Source organism: Arvicola amphibius, chromosome 9 (assembly GCF_903992535.2).
Source record: "Arvicola amphibius chromosome 9, mArvAmp1.2, whole genome shotgun sequence".
Taxonomy (NCBI): Eukaryota; Metazoa; Chordata; class Mammalia; order Rodentia; family Cricetidae; genus Arvicola; species Arvicola amphibius.
In genome coordinates, this window is record NC_052055.2 from 91,579,769 (window position 1) to 91,604,584 (window position 24,816).

The 24,816-nt window shown below is 40.9% G+C and overlaps 1 protein-coding gene across 4 annotated transcripts in view; it reads right to left on the bottom strand.

The window, feature by feature from the left end:
• The window catches only part of Uggt1 (UDP-glucose glycoprotein glucosyltransferase 1), a 125,365-nt gene that overhangs the window by 48,729 nt on the left and 51,820 nt on the right, over window positions 1-24,816 (bottom strand). For all 4 annotated transcript variants that reach the window (XM_038342024.2, XM_038342023.2, XM_038342022.2 and 1 more), the window contains exons 12-19: window positions 24,075-24,166; window positions 21,222-21,372; window positions 17,581-17,700; window positions 14,006-14,091; window positions 6,428-6,563; window positions 5,074-5,205; window positions 2,456-2,620; window positions 157-277 (exon numbers count right to left, since the gene is read on the bottom strand). In XM_038342024.2, the coding sequence (XP_038197952.1) occupies window positions 157-277; window positions 2,456-2,620; window positions 5,074-5,205; window positions 6,428-6,563; window positions 14,006-14,091; window positions 17,581-17,700; window positions 21,222-21,372; window positions 24,075-24,166 (1,003 nt within the window). The remainder of the gene's footprint in view (window positions 1-156; window positions 278-2,455; window positions 2,621-5,073; window positions 5,206-6,427; window positions 6,564-14,005; window positions 14,092-17,580; window positions 17,701-21,221; window positions 21,373-24,074; window positions 24,167-24,816) is intronic.

Sequence of the window (24,816 nt, forward strand, 5' to 3'; positions counted from 1 at the left end):
CAGGCCCAGAATTTATCTTTCGTTATAAGGAAATTCCTGTGAGTTCAGAAGCATATATCATAATTGTGGTCTACCATCTTAGCATTATAATCTAACAAACAGAAGCAGGTGAAGCACAAATCGAAAGCTAAGAGTCGTTACTGAAATGTTCCTTACTGCTGGCTGTTAGATCCAGATACTCTCGTTTAGCGGTCAAAATCCGAGAATTGATTCGTGGAACAACATTTGGTTGATTCATGATATATTCTACCACATCTTGATCATGTGGCAGTTCACCCTGTAAGAAAAAAGAAACAGAAGGGGCAGGAATGTCATGGGAGTATCAGCAATAACAATTCACTAGAAAAAAAGCATTCGTAGCTTTGAAACAGTTTGCTGTAGTGTGGGTGCGTACACACAGTATCTCGAACTCCATCACCACACAGGGGTGCTGGGGACATTCATAGAAAGACAGAGCTCAGGAACAAGAAAGCTAAGCCAGCTTTCCCATGGTAGGAGGGAGGCCCACAACCACTCCATGGAGTCACTTCTCTCTTTCCACCTTTCCAAAGGTCCTAGGGAATCAAACCCAGATTGCTAGACTGGCCCAGCAAGCTCCTGACTCATTGAGCCATTTTGCCAACCCTTGAATTCATTTTTATATGAAGTATAAAGTAAGGGTCAAATTTTGTTCTACAGTTAAGTGGATACAAAGTATCATTTGTTTAAAAGGTCAGAAAGTATTTACTTTTGGCTTTTCAAAACAGTTTCTACAGTCCAGGCTGGCCTAGAGCTTACAGAGATCCACCTGCCTCTGCCTCATAAGTGCTTGGACTAAAAGTGTGCACCACCACTGCTCAGCCAGAAATAAAATTTTAAAATAAGTAGATTTGTTCTAAATGTCAATATAGTCACACAAGTCTTCAGAGACTAGGTATATTGGTACACACAGTTAACCCCAACATTCATGGGCAGATGGATCTCTGTGAGTTCAAGGCTGAGCTGGGCTATCTAGCAAGTTCTAGACCAGGCAGTGTTACATCGTGAGACTCTGGGTTGGTGAGATGGCTCGGTGAACCAAGAGCTTGCTGGGCCAACCTGGCAGCCTGAGTTTCATATCCCATGTGAAGGTGGAAAGATCTAAACTCCACAGTTGTCCTTTGACTTCTACACATGTTGTGGCATGTACATCTCTAAACAACAATAATAATTGTAAAAAACTGTAACACAAAAGCCCAGTTTGAATATAGACAAAGTGACTGATCCCCAGGAAAGAAAAGGAATCACAATCATATGTGTGATTACAATCCCTGGAACCCAGGAAGTAACTTCTTAGGTGGTGGGAGAAGCATCATTGTTATTCCCAGCGGGCCTCTCAGATCACACCAAACATAAGGCAAAGCAAGATAAGCCTAGGTTTATGCTAACATAGTAACTAGGTTTGGAGATGAGAGGACTGGAATGTGATGGAAGATCATAGTAACCTGGGAGCAGCCAGACCCCTGCAATTCTATCTACAGAGATGTTCAGAAGAGTCAAGTCCACAGACAGAAAGCCAGCAGCTAGTGGCTAAGAGGAGGACAAAATGGGTTGTGACTCCAACTGGAGAGGGACTCTTCTGGCACTGATGATGTCATCTGAAGCTAGAGGTGATGGCCATACAGCTGTGAATGTACTCAAAATCACGAACTTGCACATTTAAAGAAGTTTAGAACTCGGGGTGTAGCTCAGTGGTAGGCTTAACTAAGCTAGTGTGCATGAGGTTCTGAGTTCCATTCCCAGCACTGCAAGTAAATAAATGAACGAAATGAAAACCAATAAAAAATTGAGTTTTACACCATGTGAATTACTACTTCGTAACTATTAAGTAGTATTTATACAGAAGCAAAGCATTTTTCCAAAGTCAGAATATAACTGAACAAAATGTCTCCTAAAAATTCCAATAATTTTTAAAAGTGAATATTTCATCCTAAAACCAACAGGAGCTGTTATTTCAGTATTTAAGGGAGTTTTCCTTCAAATAAGACTTTCTGAGAATCTGAAAACCTAGTAACCTGTAGAAAATATTAAAATTTTTTGTTTTTTGAGACAAGATTTTCTCTGTAGCACTGTCTGGCCTGGAACTCACAGAGATCCACCTGCCTCCTCCTGAGAACTAAGACTAAAACCATGTGTCACCACACAAGGAATAACACAGAATTTTACTATTGACTAAAGAAGCTACAAAGTGGGCCTGGAGAGATGGCTCAGAGGTTAAGAGCATTGGCTGCTCTTCCAGGGTCCTGAGTTCAATTCCCAGAAACCACATGGTGGCTCACAGCCATCTATAATGAGATCTGGTGCCCTCTCTGCTGCTGTGCAGGCATATATGCAGGCAGAACACTGTATACATAATAAACAAATAAATCTTTAAAAAAGAAGAAGCTACAAAGTATAAACCACTTGCTTTCAAAGTTGTCCTGAAAATACCACTCACCAAATATACCGCCCTTTGGAAGAAGGATGTGGTCTCCAAGATCTTGTGCATTGTAATGGTTTCCAACTCATCAGGGTCCAACTGCTCCTTTTCAAAGGGCATGCCATTGAACAAGACAACAGGCAGGGGACCAACACCAGTCTGCTCATAGTAGCCTCTCGCTTCCTAGAAAACAAAGGACAAAAACAAAGCACATGTTCGCCTTCATGATACATACAGAACAAAACAGTTTCTTACATGCCTGCTTAAATTAAAAAAATAAAAACTAAAAAAGTTAACAAGGCAGGCAAGATGACTTAGTAGATAAAGATACTTGCTTTGTAAGACCTGAGTTTGATCTCCAGAATCCATGTAACAGAGTCAACAAAGTTGTCATCCCTTCATATGTGTGTACAAATAACAATAAAAATAATTTTTTGAAAAGAACAAAAAAGGGCTAAAGAGATGACTTGGTCATTAAGAGCACTTGCTGCCCTTGCAGAGCACCTGGGCTCGGCTCGCAGAACCCACATGGTGGCTCACAGCCTATAGCTGCAGTTCCTATGAGTCAGACGCCCTCCACTGGCCTCAGTGGTCTCTGTCACACAAATGGAGCACATATATTCACAATACACACACACAAATAAAAAAATCTTTAAAAGAAAATAACAGACTAGAGCAAAAGAAATGACGAAAGATATTTTTTTCTTTTTTAAGCAGTATGGAAAACAGACACTATCTAAGTTAATTTTAAAGAACGTGGTATCATAGTTAAAATCTTACTTGGTAAATGTGAATTTAAATTATTGAACTTTAAGAAACAAAAACTTTACAGACTAGGGAATGTGTATATGTCTGTTTACGTGTGTGAACAGTCCTCCAGGCTTCTAAAACTGCATCATGTATACAATGCTCATTGTACATTAATTGATGGGGAGTAGATTCTTCACTACCCTAATACAGTGCTTACTGACAGCCAGCAGGCTCAAGTCTAGAGGATAAAAGAGCCCCTGGAAACTGGTAACGCAATGGTAGCTGCAAAAGAAACAAGAGCTGAGCAAAACACACAAGGGCTGTCTGAATAAAGCAGAGAACAGCAAGTTGCTACAAAGGTCACTACAGCAATTGGAAGTGCACAGAAACTTGCTTCAAGTTTCTTCACGTCTGCAGAGACAAGAGACTTGCAGGGCCTGACTGTGAACTTGAGCAACTTCTCAGGCTCGGGGCTCTGTCCCCCACTCACCCACATTTACAGCTCTTCCCTGATCAGTCGTACTTTTTCCACCTAATGCACACTGATATTCAGCCACAGATTTCTTTAAACTTGGACACTCAGGGCTGCAGAGTCCTAACTGCTGCAGGCAACAATTGAGGAAGGGAAGGTGCATTTCAGAGCCCAGCTCCAGCTGCTTCTGCCTTCTTCAGAGGAAGAAACTAAAGAGCTCAGCAACCAGCTCCTAGCCAGGCTGCTCACTAGAGAAGCAAAACCGCTTTCAAGAATTACCAGAGACAGATCTGTTGGCTCCCTGTGACTGCGGCTTCTTTCCCAGGCTGGAAGCCCACTCCAACCTGCCTCAAGGACTCAACGCCAATCAGCAGACAGAGGGATTATTTCCATACCTTTCCACACTAGGTTGGGCTGTAAAAGGGAACTGGTTCTCGCATTCTTACCTTGCTTTATTAAGTTTTGGCTATTAACTTTTATAGCACTTTCTAAAAATCAAAGTACAGCAAGTGTTTTCTAATATTCTTACAGTGTAAGAATAAACATTGTTTTGGTTGTAGATATGTAAATATGTACAAACAAAGTACTTGGTTTTATGTCATTTCCCAAAAAAGCTGAAGTTTTCTCTTCTTTCACCTTCACATGAGTTTGGAGGCTTAAACTCAGGTTGCCAGGCTTACATAGTAAGCATCTGTACCAGTAAGTAATCTCACTGGCTCTTGTTATTACATTTCTTTCCTTTTTTGTTTTGTTTTGTTGTTTTTTGAGACAGGGTTTCTCTGTGTAACAACTCTGGCTCTCCTGAAATTTGCTCTATAGACCAGGCAGGTCTCAAACTCAGAGATCTACCTGCCTCTGCCTCCAGAGCTCGGGGAGTAAAGGTGTGCACCTCTATAGTTGGCTAGTTAAAACAGAAACATCTGGAGCCTGAACAATGAAGTAAAGTCAAACAATACATATTGTGCCATACACCACCTTCTGGTTCTATACTTCCAATACGTTTTTATCCAGAACATACTTCATAGAAGTACAACTACTATATTGAAAAAGTAATTGTTTTCCAATTCAAAAGTTAACATGCAAGTTAAAAAATAAGTACTATTTTCAGAACTAGAATCACTTTTCAAAGACTGACAAGTGAGGCCAGATGTGGTTGCAGTACACCTTTAATCCCAGCACTCAGAGGGTAGAGACAGCTGATCTCTGTGAGCTCAAAGCCAGTCAAGGGCCGCACGTTCAGATCCGGGGGCGGGGGGGGGGGGGGGGATGACTATAAAGGGTCTGTCTACTTTTGAAATGCTAAGTACTGAGCACTTTTATCAACTTCCCACTACAGACAAAATCCAACCCAAGGATAGTCTGATGCTGCAGTCACATCAAAATACCAAGGAATTAAGTTCTAAAGAATTGTTACCTTCCGGTTCTGATCATAAGCAGAATCAATCCCCAGAATGCTGTTCACTTCGACATATGGGTATTTCTTCTCCAAGACACTGACCACATGTTCCACTTTCACTTTTTCTCCAGTCCTCACCCTGTTATAGATCTAAAGAAAGAAAAATAAGTAACCAAATACACTTTTAAATCCAAATTTCAAATATGAGGAAGTCTCTAAACACATTAGAAAAATAGACTACTTTTATTAAAAAACAAAGTGGAACTTCTTAGCAACACTATCATTTCAATATTCCTTAAGATACCTTTGATTAAGAACAAAAGATTTTTCTTCCTTTCTTTTTTTTAAAGACATAGTATCATCACAGTATCATCATGAAGGCCTGGCTAGCTTGGAACTTGCTATGTAGATCAGATTGGCCTTAAATTCAGAGAAGCCCCAGTAGCTGAGTGATGGAACTAAAGATTTCTTGAAATGATCTTCTCAGTTCATTAATACATTATAACCCAAATGTGGAGAGGAGGGGTACGGGCAAAATGCTTTAAGAAGTATCAGAAGCCAGGTGTGGTGGGTCATACCTGAGATAGCCAAGACCTGTGAAGATGAGAGAAGCAGACCCAGAGTTTTTGGTTAGCCTGGGCTATACAGAAAAACCTTATCTCAGAAGAAAAAAAAAAAAAAAGGCAACCAAGCATGGTGCTGCACAGCTAACACCGCAGCACCAGTGGAAGACAGGAGAATCAAGAACTTGAGGTCATAGTCAACTACACAGTTTTTCCAAGGCTAGCCCTGGCTATATGAGACTGTCTTAACAAAAGGGAAAAGAAAAAAGGAAGGAAGGAAAGATGGGGACAAGGAGAAAGAAAAGGAGAAGATGAAAAAATAACATGAGACAGTCTCAAAAGAAAAAAGACTGATTTAAAAAAAAAAAAAAGTAGTGAACACCAAAGGCATTACTGATGATTTCATAGAATCAAAGTGCAGAGGACTCTAACCTGTATGCTATTCTCACTCTTCAGGAATCGCATCTGATGACCAGCACTATGGCTTAACATGCCTGACAACCAAGTCTGAACCCCAGATCCCATGGGAGAAGGAGAGAACCCACTCAGAAGATCATCCTCTGGACCTGCATACATGTACAGTAGTACACACGTGCTCCTCCCCCAGTAACAGATTCTAAACATTAAAATAAACACAGCAATCTATTATCTTCACATCAGTGAATTAATAATGTATAAGGAACCCTGAAATATAAAACACCAGAGTTTATATACCTTTTTTCTTTACATAAGTACAAAATACTCCTACCACAGTTTTAGAGAGAGTTAAATTTCTTAAAAAGTATTTGCCATTTTGAACAAAAACACACATGTGTGAGAATCTGGAAGGCGTGGTAACCATCCACTTCTTGGACCACATAATTATACGCTCTCAGAACAGCAACTCCAGCATCTTGCATCCCATCAACATCTTCCGAGTCATTGACCACAAAGATAAAACCAATCCTGCAGAGAAGAAGAAAAGGGCATTTTAAAGAAGGCAATCAGCTAGAGGTAGTGGGTGCCACTGCCCACTTCTGAGAAGCACAGTCCACACCCCACTCTAAACAAGGCTGGCAAAGCTATATACACATCATTTTAAAAACACAAGAGTAGGGTCACAAAACAAGTTAAGCTTTTCCACAGTGAAGGCTCTTAAAGAGTCTTAACTGGATTTTTTTACTGTCATGAAGAGCTTGCTACAGTGATAGGTGGAAATTCTGTTCTACTTTTAACTTGGGAGGACTGAAGAAACAGCTCAACTAGTAAGAGCACTGGGCGCTCTTGCACAGAGAGTACCTGGGTTCTGTTCCCAGCATCCAAATCACATGGCTCACAAGGGCCTCTAGCTCCAATTTCAGAGCATCTGATGCCCAATTCTAGCCTCTGTGGGAACTGTGCATATGTGGTGCATACAGACAAGCAGGAACATACACGTAAAGAATAAATACATTAATTTCAAAAATCCAGAAATTGGAGCATGAAATGACTGAGAAGGCAGACTTCATTAAAGTTTAAGATTTCTGTTTTGTAAACCTCAAATAGTAGCACATGCCTTTAATCTTAGTGCTTGGGGAGGATCTCTGTGAGTTCAAGGTCAGACTGGTCTACAAGCTGAGCTACATAGTAAGATGCTGTCTTTAAAAAAAAAAAAATGACACCCACACAAAACAAAAAGTTCCTGCTTTGAGAAAAAGAAAAAAAAAAAAAAACAACCTACCAAGAGAAGTAAAGGAAAAACCACAGACTAGCAGAAAATCCTTGAAAAACAGTCATCTGCAAAGGACTGATGTCCCAAATGTAAAATGGCTCGACACTCAGCATCAAACAAACAATGTTTTTACACAGGCTAAAGAAGCTGTGCATGGCAACACAGTTGTAACCCCAGCACGTGGAATGCTGGGGCAGAAGGACGGTGTGTGTGCGGCTAACCCGGACTACAAATCAAGTTTCAGGTCAGCCTAGGCTACACAGCAAAGTCCTGTCTCAAAAAGTCCATAGAAACAAACAAACAAATGAAGAACTTTTCTGACTAGATACAAAATAAAACACTAAGATCCTAAACCATCACAGAGTAATAAACAGTGACCTATCACTGTATATCCTCTGAAATGGCGAAAAGCTACATCTAAGTGAGAAGCAACGGGATTCTCAAGTCATTGCCGGTGAAAAAGCAAAATGGTGCAGACACTTTAGAAGCCACTTTGGCTGGTTCTTAAAAACTGAGCACATAGTCATCACACAGTAAGCAACCTTGCCAACAGGACTTTGTCCACATAAAAGTCTGTGCATGGCTATTTATAAGCTTTAGTAGTACCTGCTCAAATTTGGAAGAAAGCAATATGCAGGCCCTCATTAGTTTTCATCACTTGATACAAATCTAACCATATCTCAGAAGAGACCCCCACTGAGGAACTGCCCCATCATTTTCCCCCGTGGGTATGCCTTTTCTTCATGAGTCATTTATTTGGGAGGACCTGGCCTACTGCGGGTGGTGATCCCTACGCAAGTGGTCCTGGGCCATGAAGAACAAGACAGTAAGCAGCTGTTCCTCCATGTTCTCTGCTCCAGTTCCTGCCTGTATGCTCTTCATGGTGGGCTGTAAGTTGTAAGATGAAATAAGCCCTTTCCTCCCTGAATTCCTTTTGGCGTGGTGATTATCACAGCAGCAGAAAGCAAACTAAAACAGAAACTGGTACCAGGATCATTGGGTATTGCTGTGATAGACCTGGTCATGTTGGTTTTGGAAGGCATGTAGAAGTATGTGGATCTTTGGGCTGGAAAACCCATTGAGTGCCCAAAGTTTAATCGGCTATTCTGTGAAAGCTTGGAAGATAAGGTTGTTGAAAGAAATGTTTGACTGACCAGTGAAGTTTCAGAGAGAAGCAAAGACTCTGTCAGGGAAAGCATGCAAATATTCTGAACTTGGAATACATAGTTTCTGGTCAACTAAAGAATCAGTTGTGATTAACAGAGACCAGCACCACTGAAGTGAAGCCTTGGCTCTCCAAGGACAATTACTATTGATTATCTGAGGCTGAAAGATCAGTTGTGATTAATAAGAGACCAGTATCACTGAGGTAAAATCTTCAAAGTTTCTGAAAAGTCAGCATATAGATGCTATGGTTTAGAGGGGACCAGGGCTGCATCTCAAACTGGCAGCCAAACACGGTGATGTGTTAAGAGTCTCACACATGGTACTGGTTTGGAAGGTATGAATGGGCCCTAGAGAACAGGTGAGGCCCAATGCTGGGTGAGGCCAGGAAAGGTCACTGGTGAAGGGGCAGCTTCAGTTCCAGTGAGGTCACGAAGAGGCTGAGGCTTGACATTGTGAGAAGCTAAATGCTCACTGGCGAAGATGCAGCCTGAGTTGCAATGAAGACCTCAGGACTAAAGGGATAGAGAAGCTGAGGTCAGAGTCCCTAGGAGAGGACACTGAGAGAGGTGCACCCTCAACTGCAGCAGAGACTCCAGCATAGTGGAAATGTCAGGTCCGTGAGAGGACCATCAAGGACAGCAGCGTGAAATGAAGTTCACCAGAGTCTGTAAGACAAGTTGTGTACTGTGGATGGTGTACCTGAAGAGGCGGGGCTACCCAAACCCTCTGGAGCCCTGAAAACCATGAGTTCTAGACATCAGACACTGAGTTATTTACACCACTGGATTCGGATTTTGCTTTAACCTGGTTCTTTCCTCTTGGAATAAGAAATATGTACCTTGGGCTGGAGAGATAGCTCAGTGGTTAAGAGCACTGGCTGCTCTTCCAAAGGTCCTGAGTTCAATTCCCAGCAACCACATGGTGGCTCACAACCATCTGTAATGAGGTCTGGTGCCCTCTTCTGGCCAGCAGGCATACACACAGACAGAATATTGTATCCATAATAAATAAATAAATATTTTTTTTTAAAAAAAAGAAATATGTACCTTATTTTTTACTTTACAGAAGATCACAGTTAAGAGAGTTTGGATTTTTAAGAGAAGCTAGGTATCCTAAAGTGAATAAATTTTTAGAAACATTTATTTGAATTATGTGTCTGTATGTGTCTTGGTGTGGGTTTGTAAACAAGAGTGCAGGTGCCTGCAGAGGCTAGAGATGTTAGAGTTACAGGTGGGTGTGAGCTCCCTGTTGAGTGCTGGCAATTGAACTTGGATTCTTTGGAAGAGCAGTATATGGTCTTAACTGCTAAGACATTTCTCTAGATCCTGAGACTGAACTGTTAAGTAATGGTATTTTCAAAGACTTAAGGACTTTTAAAAGTTGAACTGTGCTGTATAATGTGGTATTAATATTAACATGAGTTTTGATAAAAAAGAAAAGAAATGACTTAATAATAGTGATGTAATTGTGTATTAAGCTAAGTGTCAGTTGTGTTGGTAAGTTCTGTTCAATTTGAAAGAAACCTAGATAGACCTGGGAAGAGGGAATCTCAGTTGAGGAATTACTTCAGTCAGATAATCCTTGAACATGTCTATGGGGCATTTCCTTGATTCATTGATGTGGGAGGGTCTAGCCCACTGTAGCCAGTGCCCCCTTGGTAAGTCACCTGGGCTGTATAAGAAAGCAAACTGAGCTGAGCAAGGCTCCAGGAACAAACCAGTAAGCAGACTCCTCCATGCCTTTTCGTCCATCCCTTGCCTGGGTACCTGAGTGGAGTTTCCACCCTAACTCCCTTTTCATGATGCTCTGTAAACTATAAGAGGAAATAAACCCTTTTCTGCCCAAGTTGCTTCTGGAACAGTGTTTATCACACCAACAGAAAGCAGACTAAAATGAGTCCCATCAAAGGTGAAAGGATAAACCACATAATGAAATATTACTCTGTGGTTTAAAATTTCCATGCTATGGAAACTCCTGATTCAAGAAAATCAAGAGTTCTGGGCCAGCCTGGGTTGGATGGATGGATGGATGGATGGATGGATGGATGGATGGATGGATGGAAATTTTGTATGAACTCTCACAATTACTAAATAACCTGAATTGCACATTGCTAAATGAAACTAGTCAGACTAAAGAGCTACATACTATATATAGCTGCAGGTATATGACATTCTAAAAAGGATAAAAAAAAACTATGAGGATAGTTAAAAAGTCAGTGCTGTTGAAAGATTCAAGTTAATGGAGGGAAGGGCAAACATAAAGCATGGGGATTTTTAGAACAGTGACTTTAGTTAGTATGTATAATGTAAACGGTTAATACTCAACCTCTGTCAAAATCCATAGCATTAGCAATATCAACAATGAACCATAATATATATGTTAAAGCTTATTTAATGATAATATATCAATCAAGACAGATTTGTTTGGTTCTGGAAGTTAAACCTAGAGTCTCACCCATGTTAGCCAAGTACTCTACCACTGAGCTATACCCCCCCCCCCGCAGCTATTTAATGAACATGATTTAGCTTTTATTTATTTTTAGGCTTCTTTGAGACAGAATATGTGTAACCTATATTGACCACACTATAAAGTCCAGGCTAGTCTCAAACTTGGGATTCCCCTGTCTCTGCCTCCCAAGCACTGAGAATACAGGTCTGTGTCAGCAGACCCACCTAACTGGGCTTCCTTCTTTTTTGGTGGTAGTTGTTGATTTTGAGACAGGGTCTCAACTGTGTAGTTCTGGCTGTACTTGAACTCAGAGAAACCTGCCTGCCTCTGCCTCCCAAGTGCTGGGATTAAAGGCGTGTGCCACAAGCTGGACTTGATAACTGGGATTCTAAAAGGCAGTCTACTATAATACAATTTTATTTAGACAAAAAGAAAATCTATATAAAATGGGTGAAGCTGGAGATAATGTTAAGCAAAATAAGCCAGACTCGGAAAAAAACACGCATGCATATGCACATAGGCGCACACACACACAGACAGGACCTGGACACAATTAAGAAACATATATGCAAGATAGGGATAATCTTAGCTGTCAACTTGACACAACTGGGAAGAGGGAACCTCAACTGAGGAGCGGCACCATAGTCACGTCTGTATGACTTTTCTTGATTGCTGATTGATATGGAAGGGTCCATCCCACTGTAGGTGATAACTCACTAGGCAAGTGGGCTGGCTGATGATATAAACAGCCAGCTGAGCAAGCCATATGAAGCACCCCAGCATGAAGCATTCTTATACATGGTCTCTGCTGTAGTTTCTGCTACGGATTCCTGCCTTAGCTTCCCATGATGATGGACTATAAAACTGAAATAAGCCTTTCTTCCCACAGTACCTTTGGGTCATGGTGCTTTATCACAGCAACAGTGACACAAACAAGAAGACACACACACAAGGAAAGGACAAGAAGAAGCAGGGACAGAGACGAGGGACACAGCAGTGATGGGGATGGAGATGAGCAAAGGATAGTGACATATTAAGTCTGGAAATGTAAAAACTATGAACATGTTTATCAAATAAGAACTGTTAACAGTGGACCCAATTGGTGACATGTGCCTGTAATCTCAGAACTTGAGCAGCAGAAGCAGGAGGATCTCACTGAGTTCTATGTCAGTCTGGTCTACATAGTAAGACCCTATCTCAAAAAAAAGTATCAGTTAGCTGTGTGTGTGTACGCAAAGAGATTTGTTTTCAAGTTAACTCTTTATTTTTAAATTTTTACTCATGATATAAACCCTGTAATTAGAAAAAATGTCCTAAACATCCTTATGGAGGCAAACTGACACCTAATTACATCTCCAGAATCTCATTATCTCTCTATAACTAAGTCCACTTCCCATCTCTAGTTTCTACTTGGGTATCAGTTTTTCTTCAGATAAGACAAACACTTTAGGCTTTTGTGTCTCCTGGGTACCTCCTTACTGGATAGCCCGGGGGAGTCCACAGCTTGTATCAGTGACACAGGGTAGGACCACATTCCCTACACCAAGAGCAAAAAGTCAACCTATCTGCCAGCTCCCCTCCAATGCTCACAAGACACCCTTCCTGTGCCCAGGGCTCAAATGCCTTTGTTCCCTACATCTGTAATCTTCCTGTCCCTCAGTACAACTGTACAAATGTTTGGTTAGTGTCTACTGTATACCATGAACCAATTTACATGTGCTCAGATCCGCCTTTAAACAAACATGGCTGTAATTTAGCAATTTATTTTATCCATCTGCCAGGTGGTGTTCAAATTTAAATAAAAATTTTCATTGCACTCAACAATCTCTGCTTTTCTGGTCCTAATAATCCTCCTTTTCTTCAAAGCCCCTGGGAAATCCGGGTCCTCCCACAGAGCTCAATATTTCATAAGAGCTTGATCAAATACATTCTTACAGCACGCCAAAGTACAGATATCATTCAGACAAGCCAATCAACTACATTCTTATAGAGAGCCAAAGTATGCAAAAGACAAACAGGATAGATATCATTCATACAAGCCTACCACAATTCAGTGTGGGTCAGTAAACATGTCATAAAGTTTATTTACTAGAAATTCTTTTGTCCTTTAGTTTCTTCATTTTTAAGAACTCAGATTTCAGGAGTCATAGAGGTGCATGCCTTTAAGGCCAGCACTTGGGAGGCAGAGGCAGGTGGGTGGATCTCTGTGAGTTCAACACCAGCCTGGTCTACAGAGTGAGTTCCAGGACAGTCAGAGATACACAGTGAGACCCTTTCTTGGAGGAAAAAAAAAGCAACTCAAATTTTATCAGCACGTAAAATTACCAGAATTATTACAGACTGTAAGGGAAAATATCATAACACATGTATATGTAACATATATATGTAAACACATATATAACAATATGTGTATTTTTTTAAAGATTTATTTATTTATTATGTATACAACATTCTGCCTCGATGTATGAGGCAGAGCCAGAGAAGGGCGCCAGATCTCAATACACATGGTTGTGAGCCACCATGTGCTTGCTGGGAATTGAACTCAGGACCTCCGGAAGAGCAGCCAGTGCTCTTAACCTCTGAGCCATCTCTCCAGCCCATGTGTATTGTTTTTTATATAATTGTCTATGAAAAGAACAGGGGAAACCCAGCTACCTGGTGTTCAGTTGGTACACCTGGCAACACAACTAACATAGATATATCTGTCTGTATCTACAGAAGGCTACTTTAACATTATAAAGCATTTAGTCCTTAAAAGTCAAACAAAGCCACTAGCAACGCTCACTGCTGAAATTAGAAATGGGCTTTTCTATGTGGACATGCATCCAGGAAACTCCTCTCCAGTAGGAAGCAAGTGAAGACCACAACTACTTTCACACAGCTACTTGTTAATAATTCAATGGTGGTAAGCTCCTGTGTGCTGAGAATTAAACTCTTAGTCCCTAAAGACACAGATGTCTTACCAAGCAGAAGATAAAACTGCCATTAGTGAATCCGGCTATTAATTATACTACAATTCAATGAAACCAGACATGTAATTCAAATAACAAACCAAGCCTCAGCTGAATGACCCCAGTGTTACCTTAATGGTATGTGATTGCTGAGGAACATCTCAGCTATGCTAATCAACTCGGTTGTGGTCTCATGCACAGGATCAATAATAAACACCTGTCAGAGGAAAAAGAAAAAGAACCCATGAAATGGCAATCACGCATTCCTGGGCTAAGAGAAATGACACAAATTGTCATACATGAAGCCCATCCTTCCCAAAATACTACCGAACCACATGTAAAGGGAGTTATGAATAAAAACATTAGCTGCCACCCTCAACATTCAAAGAATGTGATAGTGGGAAGAGAGATTTTTCCCATGGATTTCACTGGTGACATCCACCAGGGATCCAGAGTGCGGATGCCTCCCTATTCTACCATGCCAGATGAACCTCAGTTTTATCAGTCCTCACACTCTGGAAAACAGAGCCTGCCTTTTTGTTATATTTGTTTCTAAGGGTCCCTGAATTAACAATTAATTTTGAACTCAACTTTTAAACCATAACAAAAGCAACGATGTATTAAAGTCCTCATGTGCTAACCAGCTTGTATATATTCTCTACACGATGAAGTTACTCGGATTGAGGCTGTGATTCATTTGGTAGAGTGTTCACCGAACATGCAAAAGGCTCTGGATTCAAACTCCAGCCGGAAACCAGGCCTGGTGGTGCATACCTGCAATCCTAGCACATGGGAGGTAGAGGTAGGGGATCTGAAGTCCAAAGTCATCCTCAACTATATAATGAGGTTAAAGGTCAGCCTGAGGTACATAAAATTTATCTAAAATAAAACTTTTTTTAAAAGTAAAAAATTAAAGTTCACTCATGGTAAGAAAGAGAAAGGCCTGAACTGTGAAAGGAAAAGGGTAGTTTGGACGACTGAGAAAAATACAGGATTGACAAGATGCCTTAGTGAAGTGGTTCTCAACCTGCGGGTAGCACCCCCTGTGTGTGTGGGGGGTCGAACAACCCTTTCACAGGGGTCACCTAAGACCATCAGAAAACAGAGATACTTACATTACAATAACAGCAGCAAAACTACAGTTTATGAAGTAACAATGAAATAATTTCACAGTTGAGGGTCACCACAATAAGAGGAACCATGTTAAAGGGTCACAGCATTAGGAAGGTTGAGAACCACTGGCTTGGTGGGTCATGTGTTGCCAATTCTGAAAACAAGTTCAATTTCTGGTTCCCACATATTAGGAGAGAACCAACTCCTAAAGGTTGTGCTGACTTAGATGCACACATTTTCTAAAATAGGGAGCCACTGGAGAGTTGGCTGTGCTCCATAAAAACCCTTCACTCATGCTTCTCTAAGGAACCCTAGTTTTGTCAACTTGACACAAGCTACAGTCCCTGCGAAGAAGGACCCTCAACTGAGAAAGGCCTCCATCAGACTGGTCTGTGGGCAAGCCTCTGGTGGGTTTTCTTAATCGCTGATATAGGAGGGCCCAGCACACTGTGGCTGGTGCCCCCTGGGAAAGTGGTGCTGGGTTGGGAAACAAAGCAGACTGGGCAAACCATGGGGAACAAGCTAGTAGGCAGCTGCTCAGAGCCCCTGCTTCAGTTTCTGTTTCTCCAGGGGCCTGCCCTGTCTCCCTTTCAGGATGGACTGTAAGTTGTAAGATGAAATAAACCGGACGTTCCCCCTACGTTGGTTTTGGTTATAGTCTTCATTAAAGTAACAGAAAGCTAACTGGGACAGAAACTGGGCTACCGCTATGACAGATCTGACCGTGTTGTTTTAGGAAAGACTGTGGAACTTTGGGCTGGAAAAGTCATTAGTGTTCAAACTTAAATGGGCCATTACAGGAGTGTGGAAATTCTCCTCAGGCCAGCGCATAAAAAGTAGTCCAGTGGGGGCAAGGTTGAATTTCATGCTGGTAGCCAAACTTGTGAGTGTTTAAGAGTACTGGTTTTGAAGGGATACAGAGGTCATGAAGAGCAGCACAGACTGGCACCATATGAGAGGTCAAGAGAAGTCATTGGTGAAGCTAAAGCCTCAGCTGCAGTGGTAACCCCTGTACTCAAGGGCTTCATAGAGAGAAGGTGAGGCTTGTCACCACGTGCCAAAGTCAGAGTCCCTGGAGAGAGCCCAGGTGCATCGGAGAGAGGCGTCAGCACACTGGAGATTTAAGGACAGTGAGACAGCCACCAAGAAGCAGTCACTGTGGAGAGGACTGGCCCACACCTACTAAACAAGGTGCATGTGCTACAGATGCACAGCTGGGAAGAGGAGCTGCCCTGGCCCCTCGGAGCCCAGAGGATCATGAATAGCCCAGACACCAGGAACTATACGTTTTACACTGCTGAACTCTGGGTTTGCTTTGATGTGACTGTTACAGGATCTTACTGTTGGAGAGACTTCGGATATTTAAAAAAATGGTGGATGTTTTAAAAAAGAACTTGAACTTTAAAGTGTTTGCATTTTTTAAAGACTGCGGTATGTTTAATATTATGGTGTCAATATTGTGATATTAGTATTAACATAACATTTTGAGAAGAGACAGGAAAGAAAAGGCTACAGTTTAATAGTGATCTGTTTGTGTGTCAAGGTAATGACAGGCCAATTGTGTTTACTATTTTGTCAACTTGACAAAAGCTAGAGTAATTGGGAAGAGGAACCCTCAATGGAAATAAATGCCTCCATCAGACTGACCTGTAGGCAAATCTATTAAGAGTATTTTCTTAATTTAGGATTGATACGGGAGGGCCTAGCCCACTGTAAGTGGTGTCGCCCCTGCGCAGGTGGCCCCAGGTGTATAAGAAGGCAGGCAGAGCAAGTCATGCAAGGAAGTAAGCAGCTTTCCTCTGTGATCACTGCTCCAGGTCCTGCCTTGAGCTCCATTCTCAGTGAACTATAAGCTGTGAAATAAACTCCTTCCCATTTGCTTTTGGTCATGGACTTTATCACAGCAATAGGAAGCAAACTAGGACTTTCTAATTAAACTCAGTGGCTCACGAGAAAGAGCAGGTGAGGGGCAGTAATGTATCACACCAAGAGTACAAACATCAGGACCAAATATCTCACAACTCTGAGACTCACTGAGAATCACAATACTTCCACTGAACAGATACTGATGCGTTCATTTCCCAAGCACAATGTCAAGTATCCCACTAGTTTTTTTATGTTGCCCTCCTTTCTTTTACTTAGTAAGATAAAAAAAAAAAAATCAAGTGAGCCAATGACTAAGTTGTAACTTGAAATAAAAAGAAGCCTACTGACATATACACAAATGACATGACAAAAAAGCAGTAGCCATGTACCTTTTGAGCTACACACACACACACAGAAACACACACACACACAGAAACACACACACACACCAAGCACTCTCTTAAAACTTATACAGCATTTCTGTAAACTTAAAATTGCTCTAGGAAATAAAGTCTTAAATACAAACCCACAGTGTGGTCCATGGTAACCCTTCAGTATGGACGAGGTACATGTGCCACACAGCAACACAGGCTGTCACACTGCGGTAACATGAACATAGTCCAAAGTCCTTTACACTTGAACACTGTGCGCACATACAGGGAAAACGGAACATTCTACAAATGTGTGCAAGGAGAAACAGATATGAGGAGGCGCAAGGTTTACTTACCATGTTATGCAAGTTTTTCCTGATCTGCCGTATAACACCAGGAAAGGTAGGTCGAAGTAACTCTTGTAAACTAGAAGGCCATGAATTATATCGGCTATCAATCTCTAGATTGTTGACCCACTGAATAAAACAAAAAAATACAACATGGTGCATACACATTAGTCACTGATGGGGGACAAAAAGATAATTAATGAGACTTTAAGAATCACATAGTAGATAGGCATGGTGGCACATGCCTGTAATCCCAGCACTCAGGAGGTAGAGACAGGAGAATCAGGTATTAAAATTGTCCATTGCTACATAGAGTTTAGCGCCAGTCTGGGATATACAAGACCTTATCTCCAGCAAATATATAGGCATAAGAGATAAGACTATTCTCAAATATACAAAATTGAATAGAAAAATAATAAATACAACACAGCAATAAAACAGGTGAAATTATTTACAATCACACAACCAACTAAAGACCAACAGCAACAAATACTATTAAAAAAAAATCAAGCAACCCACAGGAAATGAGACAAGAATAAAAATAAAACTAAGCTTGGTAGCACACAACTTTAATCCCAGGGACAGGCAGATCTCCATGAGTTTGAGGCCAGCCTGGTCTACAAAGTGAGTTCCAGAACAGCCAGGGCTATTAAACAGAGAAACCCTGTCTTGAAAAAACAATACAAAAAATATATATAAATTAAAAAAACTACATAGGGATCATAAGTAATCAGTAAACACAACTTTAATCACAATCTGTGAAACGTAAATGAATTCACAAGAAAACTTCGCATTCATTAAGTTGGAAAACATTAAGTTTGTCAGGACCTAAGACTAGGCAAAACTACAGAGCACATAGGAACCCTCAGGTAATGGTGATGTCTGCAACACTCATTTAAAGAAACAGATATAAAAACACTGAAGGCCTGACTAGAACCACTGAGTGCTCCACATGCAGGCATCCATTCCAATTGAATTCTCACAGGTATGTGGGAGGAAAAGGACACAGAGACCCAACATGGCAGCATATACAACAGGAGAGAGGCAGAAGAACAACACATGAACAGTAAGCACCTGCTGCCTGGAAAAGGAAGCACAGCTGAAATAGGCAACTATTTTCCTGCCTGTGTGAGTAGAATGCTCTGTACAAGCACAAAGCAACTGCTCATGCTAGCCACCCAGAAGGAAGTTTTTTTCTTTCTTTCTTCTTTTTTGAGACAGGACCTCACTGTCTAGCTCTGGCTATCCTGGAATTTGCTTTGTAGACCAGGCTGGCCTTGAACTCACAGAGATCCATCTGCCTCTGGCTAGTATTATGTCTACTTGACACAAGCTAGCTATCCAAGAAGAGGGAATCTCAATTGAGGAAATGTCCCCATAAGATCTGGCTGAAAGGCATTTTCTTAAGCAGTGATTGATGGGGGAGGGCCCAGCCCACTGTAGGTGGTTTCATCCCTAGGCTGCTGGTCCTGGGTTCTGTAAGAAACTGGGATGAGCAAACCATGAGGAGTAAGCCAATAAGCAGCAACTCTCCATGGTGTTTGCATCAGAGGAACTTTCAGGTTCTTGCCCTGTTTGAGTTCCTGTCCTAACTTCCTTTGATGGTGAACAGTGATGTGGAGTTGTAAGCCAAATAAATCCTTTCCTCCTCACCTTGATTTTCGGTCACACTGTTTCACTGCAGCAATAGAAACCCTAACTAAGGCACCTATGTATATGGAATTTTCAGTTATAAAAGTATGGCTTTTTTTAAAAAATAATGTTTTTAAAAAGGAGTAACAGGGAGCTGGAGAAATGGCTCCATGGATAAGAGTATTGCCTGCTCTTCCAAAGGTCCTGAGTTCAATTCCCAGCAACCACACATCTGTAATGAGATCTGGTGCCCTCTTCTGGCCAGCAGGCATACACACAGACAGGATATTGTATACGTACTTAATTAATAAAAAAGGAGTAACAGGAACTCTCACACAATGTTGGTGTCTAGATATCTCACTCTAGTCTAATGGACCTACTAAAGCTGAAGACCTTCCAATACCACCAAGTACTCCAGCTCCAATGAACTCTTCCATCCTCTCTAAAAGTCTTAAGAAAAACATGTTAAGAAAAAGGATTTTCTAACAGTGTGAATTTGTTTGTTTTTTGAGATAAGGTCTTACTATGTAGCCCCTGGCTGTCCTGAAACTCACTATATAGACCAGGCTGGCCTCAAACTCACAGAGATCCTCCTGTCACTGCCTCATGAGTACGAGGGTTAAAGGTGTGTGCCATCATATCCAGCAATACGAATAATTTAAAACCACTATTAATATGTTCTTAATTACATGATTTAAAAAGACTTCATTATTTGCTGTATGAGTTCTTTGGGCCCTTGTCATCTTTAAAAAGAATGTGTAGAATGGAAGCCTAAAAGGTGGCCACAAAATAAAATCGAGGCTATGGAATGAAAAGGAAATAGATATGAGATACCAAGAGACACACCAGATTGTGAAAATATTGAAAACCTTTCAAAGGAAATAAAGGTATACAATTAGAGACAGAAGAATGCATGCCAACTTCAGGAAAGAATTATCTATGGGGAGAAAAGAGGTGTAACTAGGAAAAAAACACAAAAAGAGCCTCAATTGAAACATTTTTCACTCCAAGAAAACAGCAATTATTATACAAATTGATTATTTAGAAAGAATGGTAATGGGCTATATAATTATCAGTCTATTATGTTATTTTCTTTATTCTTTATAAACAAAATCATGCTGCCAGAAATCAAACTGTATGTATCAAAATATGCAATGGTTACATCACCAAGTGAGAATGTAAGTAATGAGAATCTACAAACAGGCAGGTCCAAGTTTTAGCATCTGTAAGTACACTGGGCTGCATTAGTGGCTATCCTGGGATACATGCGGCCAACAGGCTGCAGGATACACATGCCTGGTTCAGAGTAAGTATCTATCTTCCAATATATGCATCTAAAATAAACGCAAGACAGAAACCACTATTCCCAAAATTCTTTTTACAGATGACAGAGACACAGATCACACTGCCAACAGTAAGGTCCCAGAAAATAAGGCTACTTATTAGAAATATGTTCTAATAATAGTTTTAAATTATGCATGCTGTCACAAACCCACAGAACCTAGACCCAAATGGGAAAATACAAACCCTCTTTCCCAAGATGTTCATCTGAATAAAACACAATGGAGAGAATGCTTGTTTGTTTGTTTTTTTTTTTAATTTTTTAATTATTTGATTTGTGTGGGCAGTGAGGGCAGGTACCCACAGAGCTTAGAAATATCTGATTCCCCTGCAGATGGAGTTACAGGTGATTGTAAAACACCAGATATGGATGTAGGGAATTGAACATGGGCCCTCTGCTAGAGCAGTGTATGCTCTTAATAGCTGAGCCATCTCTCCAGTCGTGAAAACAATGCTTCTTACTCATGAGAGTCAGAAAATTTAGAGCATATAAAAACCTATCTTATGCCCAGTGTGGTAGCACATGCTTTTAATCCCAGACAGACAGACAGACAGAGCCTATCTTACTACAAAAACACAGTCTCACACAAACACCTGTAAATCTTTGATAAAGCACAAATTAGAGAGTGGTAAGGGACCTGACCAGAGGCCTCAGGACCATTAAAATAAATACTCACTGAAATAGCAGGACTCCTGATGTCTACTGCATAGTCAGTCTCAGAAGGCTGGATGTTGAGCTTCAAAATATTATGTAGAGAAAGGCCTTCTATTCCTAGTCTGTGCAGACCCTCCATTACCCGGGCTTCATTCCTCAGCGTATCAAACAAACTGCAGAAAAAAAACAAGGTGTCTAGTTAAGGGTTGGCTATTATACCAGAGTACTCGCCTAGCATATGAGACCCTGGATTCAATTCACAACATACAACACACGCACACAGCCTGATGGTATTTGGTAGGGAAAAAAATTTTAAGAAAGCCTTGGAAATTTTCTATCAGTTCAAAATTAAGTGCTAAAAAAAACTGACTGAAGATTCAAAAATGGAGCTTTTCTTTTGTTTCATCTGGTCAGAGTACACAGGACAGTGGCAGGATATGCTTTCGTCATCCTGTTTATTTAAATTCTCGGTGGACATGTAGATTATCTCTCAGTACAAACTTAGATTATCTCTATGTATACATAATTAAACAGTCCTCAATTATACTTTATAGTGCATGTAAGTGGGGAGTATGTATTCATGTGTTCGTTTGTGTACACGTGTGTGAGCATGGAGGCCAGTGCTCAATGTCAGGATCATCTTCCACTCTCTCCACCTTATTTTTTTGAGGCACTGATCCTGGAGCTTCCTGACCCAACAAGACTACTGACCAGAATGTTCCATGAATACTCATCTCCATCTCCCCAGCGGCAGGATTACAGGCATGTGCCACAAAACCTAGCACGTTATGTAAGACCTAAACTCAGGTCCAGGCACTTAAGACTGTCATCTCCCAGCCATACACCACATGTTTCATTTGTTTATATTTTTTTAAATAAATTTACTTATCTACTAATTACTGGGCATACAGTGTGTAAGGCATGTGCGTGTGCTTCTGCATGTGTGTGGAGGTCAGAGGAAAACTTGGTGGAGTCAGTTTTCTCCTTCCACCTTTATGTAGGTTCCAGGGATCGAACTCAGACTGTCAGGCTTGCATTGCCAGATGGCAAGTAACTTTGCCTTCTAAGGTATTTCACAGGCCTTAATTTATTCATTTGTATTTTTCATTGTGAGCACTATATGTAGCTTACATCCTTGCAAATGTTCCCATGTGTGGCTAGAGGCCAGAGGTCCACACTGGGTGACTGGTTTCTTTGTGCGAGGGCCTCTTCACTCAGCTTACAGCTTCAGAGATCAGCTGTCTCCACCAAACCAGTACTAGAGTTACAGATGTGTGCACCATGTCTGGCTTGTGGGTGCTGGGGATCTGAATTCAGGTTCTCATATTTGAACACAAGCACCTACCAACTAAGTCACCTGGCTTTAAAAGAAGAATTAATCGGTATTTTATTCTTTTATCATCAAATAAATTGAATCCATAGTTATTTTAAAAGTACATATTAAAAAAGCACATTAAATCTTTAATGTGGGGGGCTGGAGAGATGGCTCAGAGGTTAAGAGCATTGCCTGCTCTTCCAAAGGTCCTGAGTTCAATTCCCAGCAACCACATGGTGGCTCACAACCATCTGTAAAGGGGTCTGGTGGCCTCTTCTGGCCTGCAGACATACACACAGACAGAATATTGTTTACATAATAAAATGAATAAATATTAAAAAAATCTTTAATGTGTTTTATTATCAGGGTCAGTTAAAACAGGTTCTCATACACACACACATATGCACACATTGATGGCAATGGAAAAGTCTTCTGGGAACTAAGAGCTAAAGAAACTAACAAGAGGGCAGGAACTTTATTTAGTTTCTATACTCTGTATTATTTAAGACTGTAATGATCAGTCTCTTCATTTGCAATAATCTGAAGGATAGACTGTTTTTAATAAATCACTCAATGAAGTCACATGAATAATATACTAAAATATTCATATTCACTTTACTAACTTATCACAAGGTCTGTAATACAACAAACAGGTATAGAGATTAATTCAATTAATTCACAAAATAATACTGTGAAACTACTGCTAAAGCATTAACAACTGTTTTTATTTTTACTATTATCAAGCCATAACGATGGGAAGAGATGGCTCAGGAGTTAAGAGCACTCGCTTTTCTTCCAGGGAACCCAGGTTCAATTCCCAGTATCCACATAGCAGCTCAAGGCTGCCTGTAACTCCAGTTCCAGTGGTTCCAACACCCTCATGAAGACATACACACAGGCAAAACACTAGTGCATACAAAATAAAAATATAAATAAAACATTTTTAAAAAGTCACAGTGACAACTGTACTGCTATTAATTCCATAGATAAAATCTGAATTCTACTTGTTCACTGCCCCCAAAATGCATGATAACAATTTAGATTCCATTAGCCTTCAATTGCATTTTAAGGAGAGTAGCACAAGACAGTATGCAAAGTGACTTGTTATGGTACACATCTATAACTCCAGCGGTTGCCAGGTAGAAGCAGAGGTTCACTTAAGGCCGTCCTCACAAATCTGGGAGGCCAGCCTGAGCTAATAAGACCCTGTGTCAAAAACAAAACAAAAATTTTTAAAGAGTGAATATTCAAAATAACTTTAAAAGTAATGCCTTGTGAGACAGGAGAGACATCACTATGCTTACACCTACTTCACAATTCTCAGAAGCAAGAGAACTGCGCTCTTTTCTATGCTTCTGCAATTAACAGGAAAACTACAACCTCAAATATACATCTTTTAAAACACTCAAGACTTGCCCACACACTGTTCTGCCTACCCCAGTCACATAAGTCCCATAAGCTTGAGCTCTACCTCATGCCACACCAAGAAGAAACACAAAACTGAACGTGTCAGTTATAAAACCTTACAGAAAGAGGGGGAGGAGTGTATATTAGTCATACCTGAATATATCCTGGGTATCTAAATCAATATGAAGTCCATTGATGAAGAGAGCTGAATCTCCAGGCTGCAGTCCTATGGTTCCCTTGAAATACTGAAGAAACACACAAAGAGCAGTGAGAGTACGTTCAGCGAAGCTTGTTGTTCCTGAGCTGCATTGCCCACACAGATCCTGACATTCGGGGCTAGGTCAGAATTCCCTTCCATACTCTTCCTTGGACTCTTCTGTACATCCCTATAGAGACTGAAGATGCTGCTTTACTGGGCCTCCACCTTTTTTCTTCCTCCTGCCTTCATTCTGATGATGACACATTTCTATACCATTGGGCATGCAAGGATGCCAAGTGCTAAGAGTCACTTATCAAAAATGAAAACAGAATAGCCAAGAAGGCGGCTCAGGGGATAGAGAAAGTGCTTGCCATGCAAGAGAGAGGACTAGAGAACAGACGCCCAGAACCCACCCACAAAAAGGCCAAGCAGGCAGGCATGATGATCCACCTGCAACCACAGAACTTTGGAAGAGATGGGATTCCCTAGAACAGGCTAACTAGCTAGAATAGCTAGCTAAATGTGTGAGTCCAGGTTCAGTCAGACACCCTGCCTCAGTAAATAAAGTGAAGAGCAATTCAGGAAGGCACCCAGCATCACCCTCTGGCTTCCATACATACATATACTAAAATGCATGCGGACACACAAAAATGTCTTCCACACACATGCAAACATATATGAACATACACACATCAC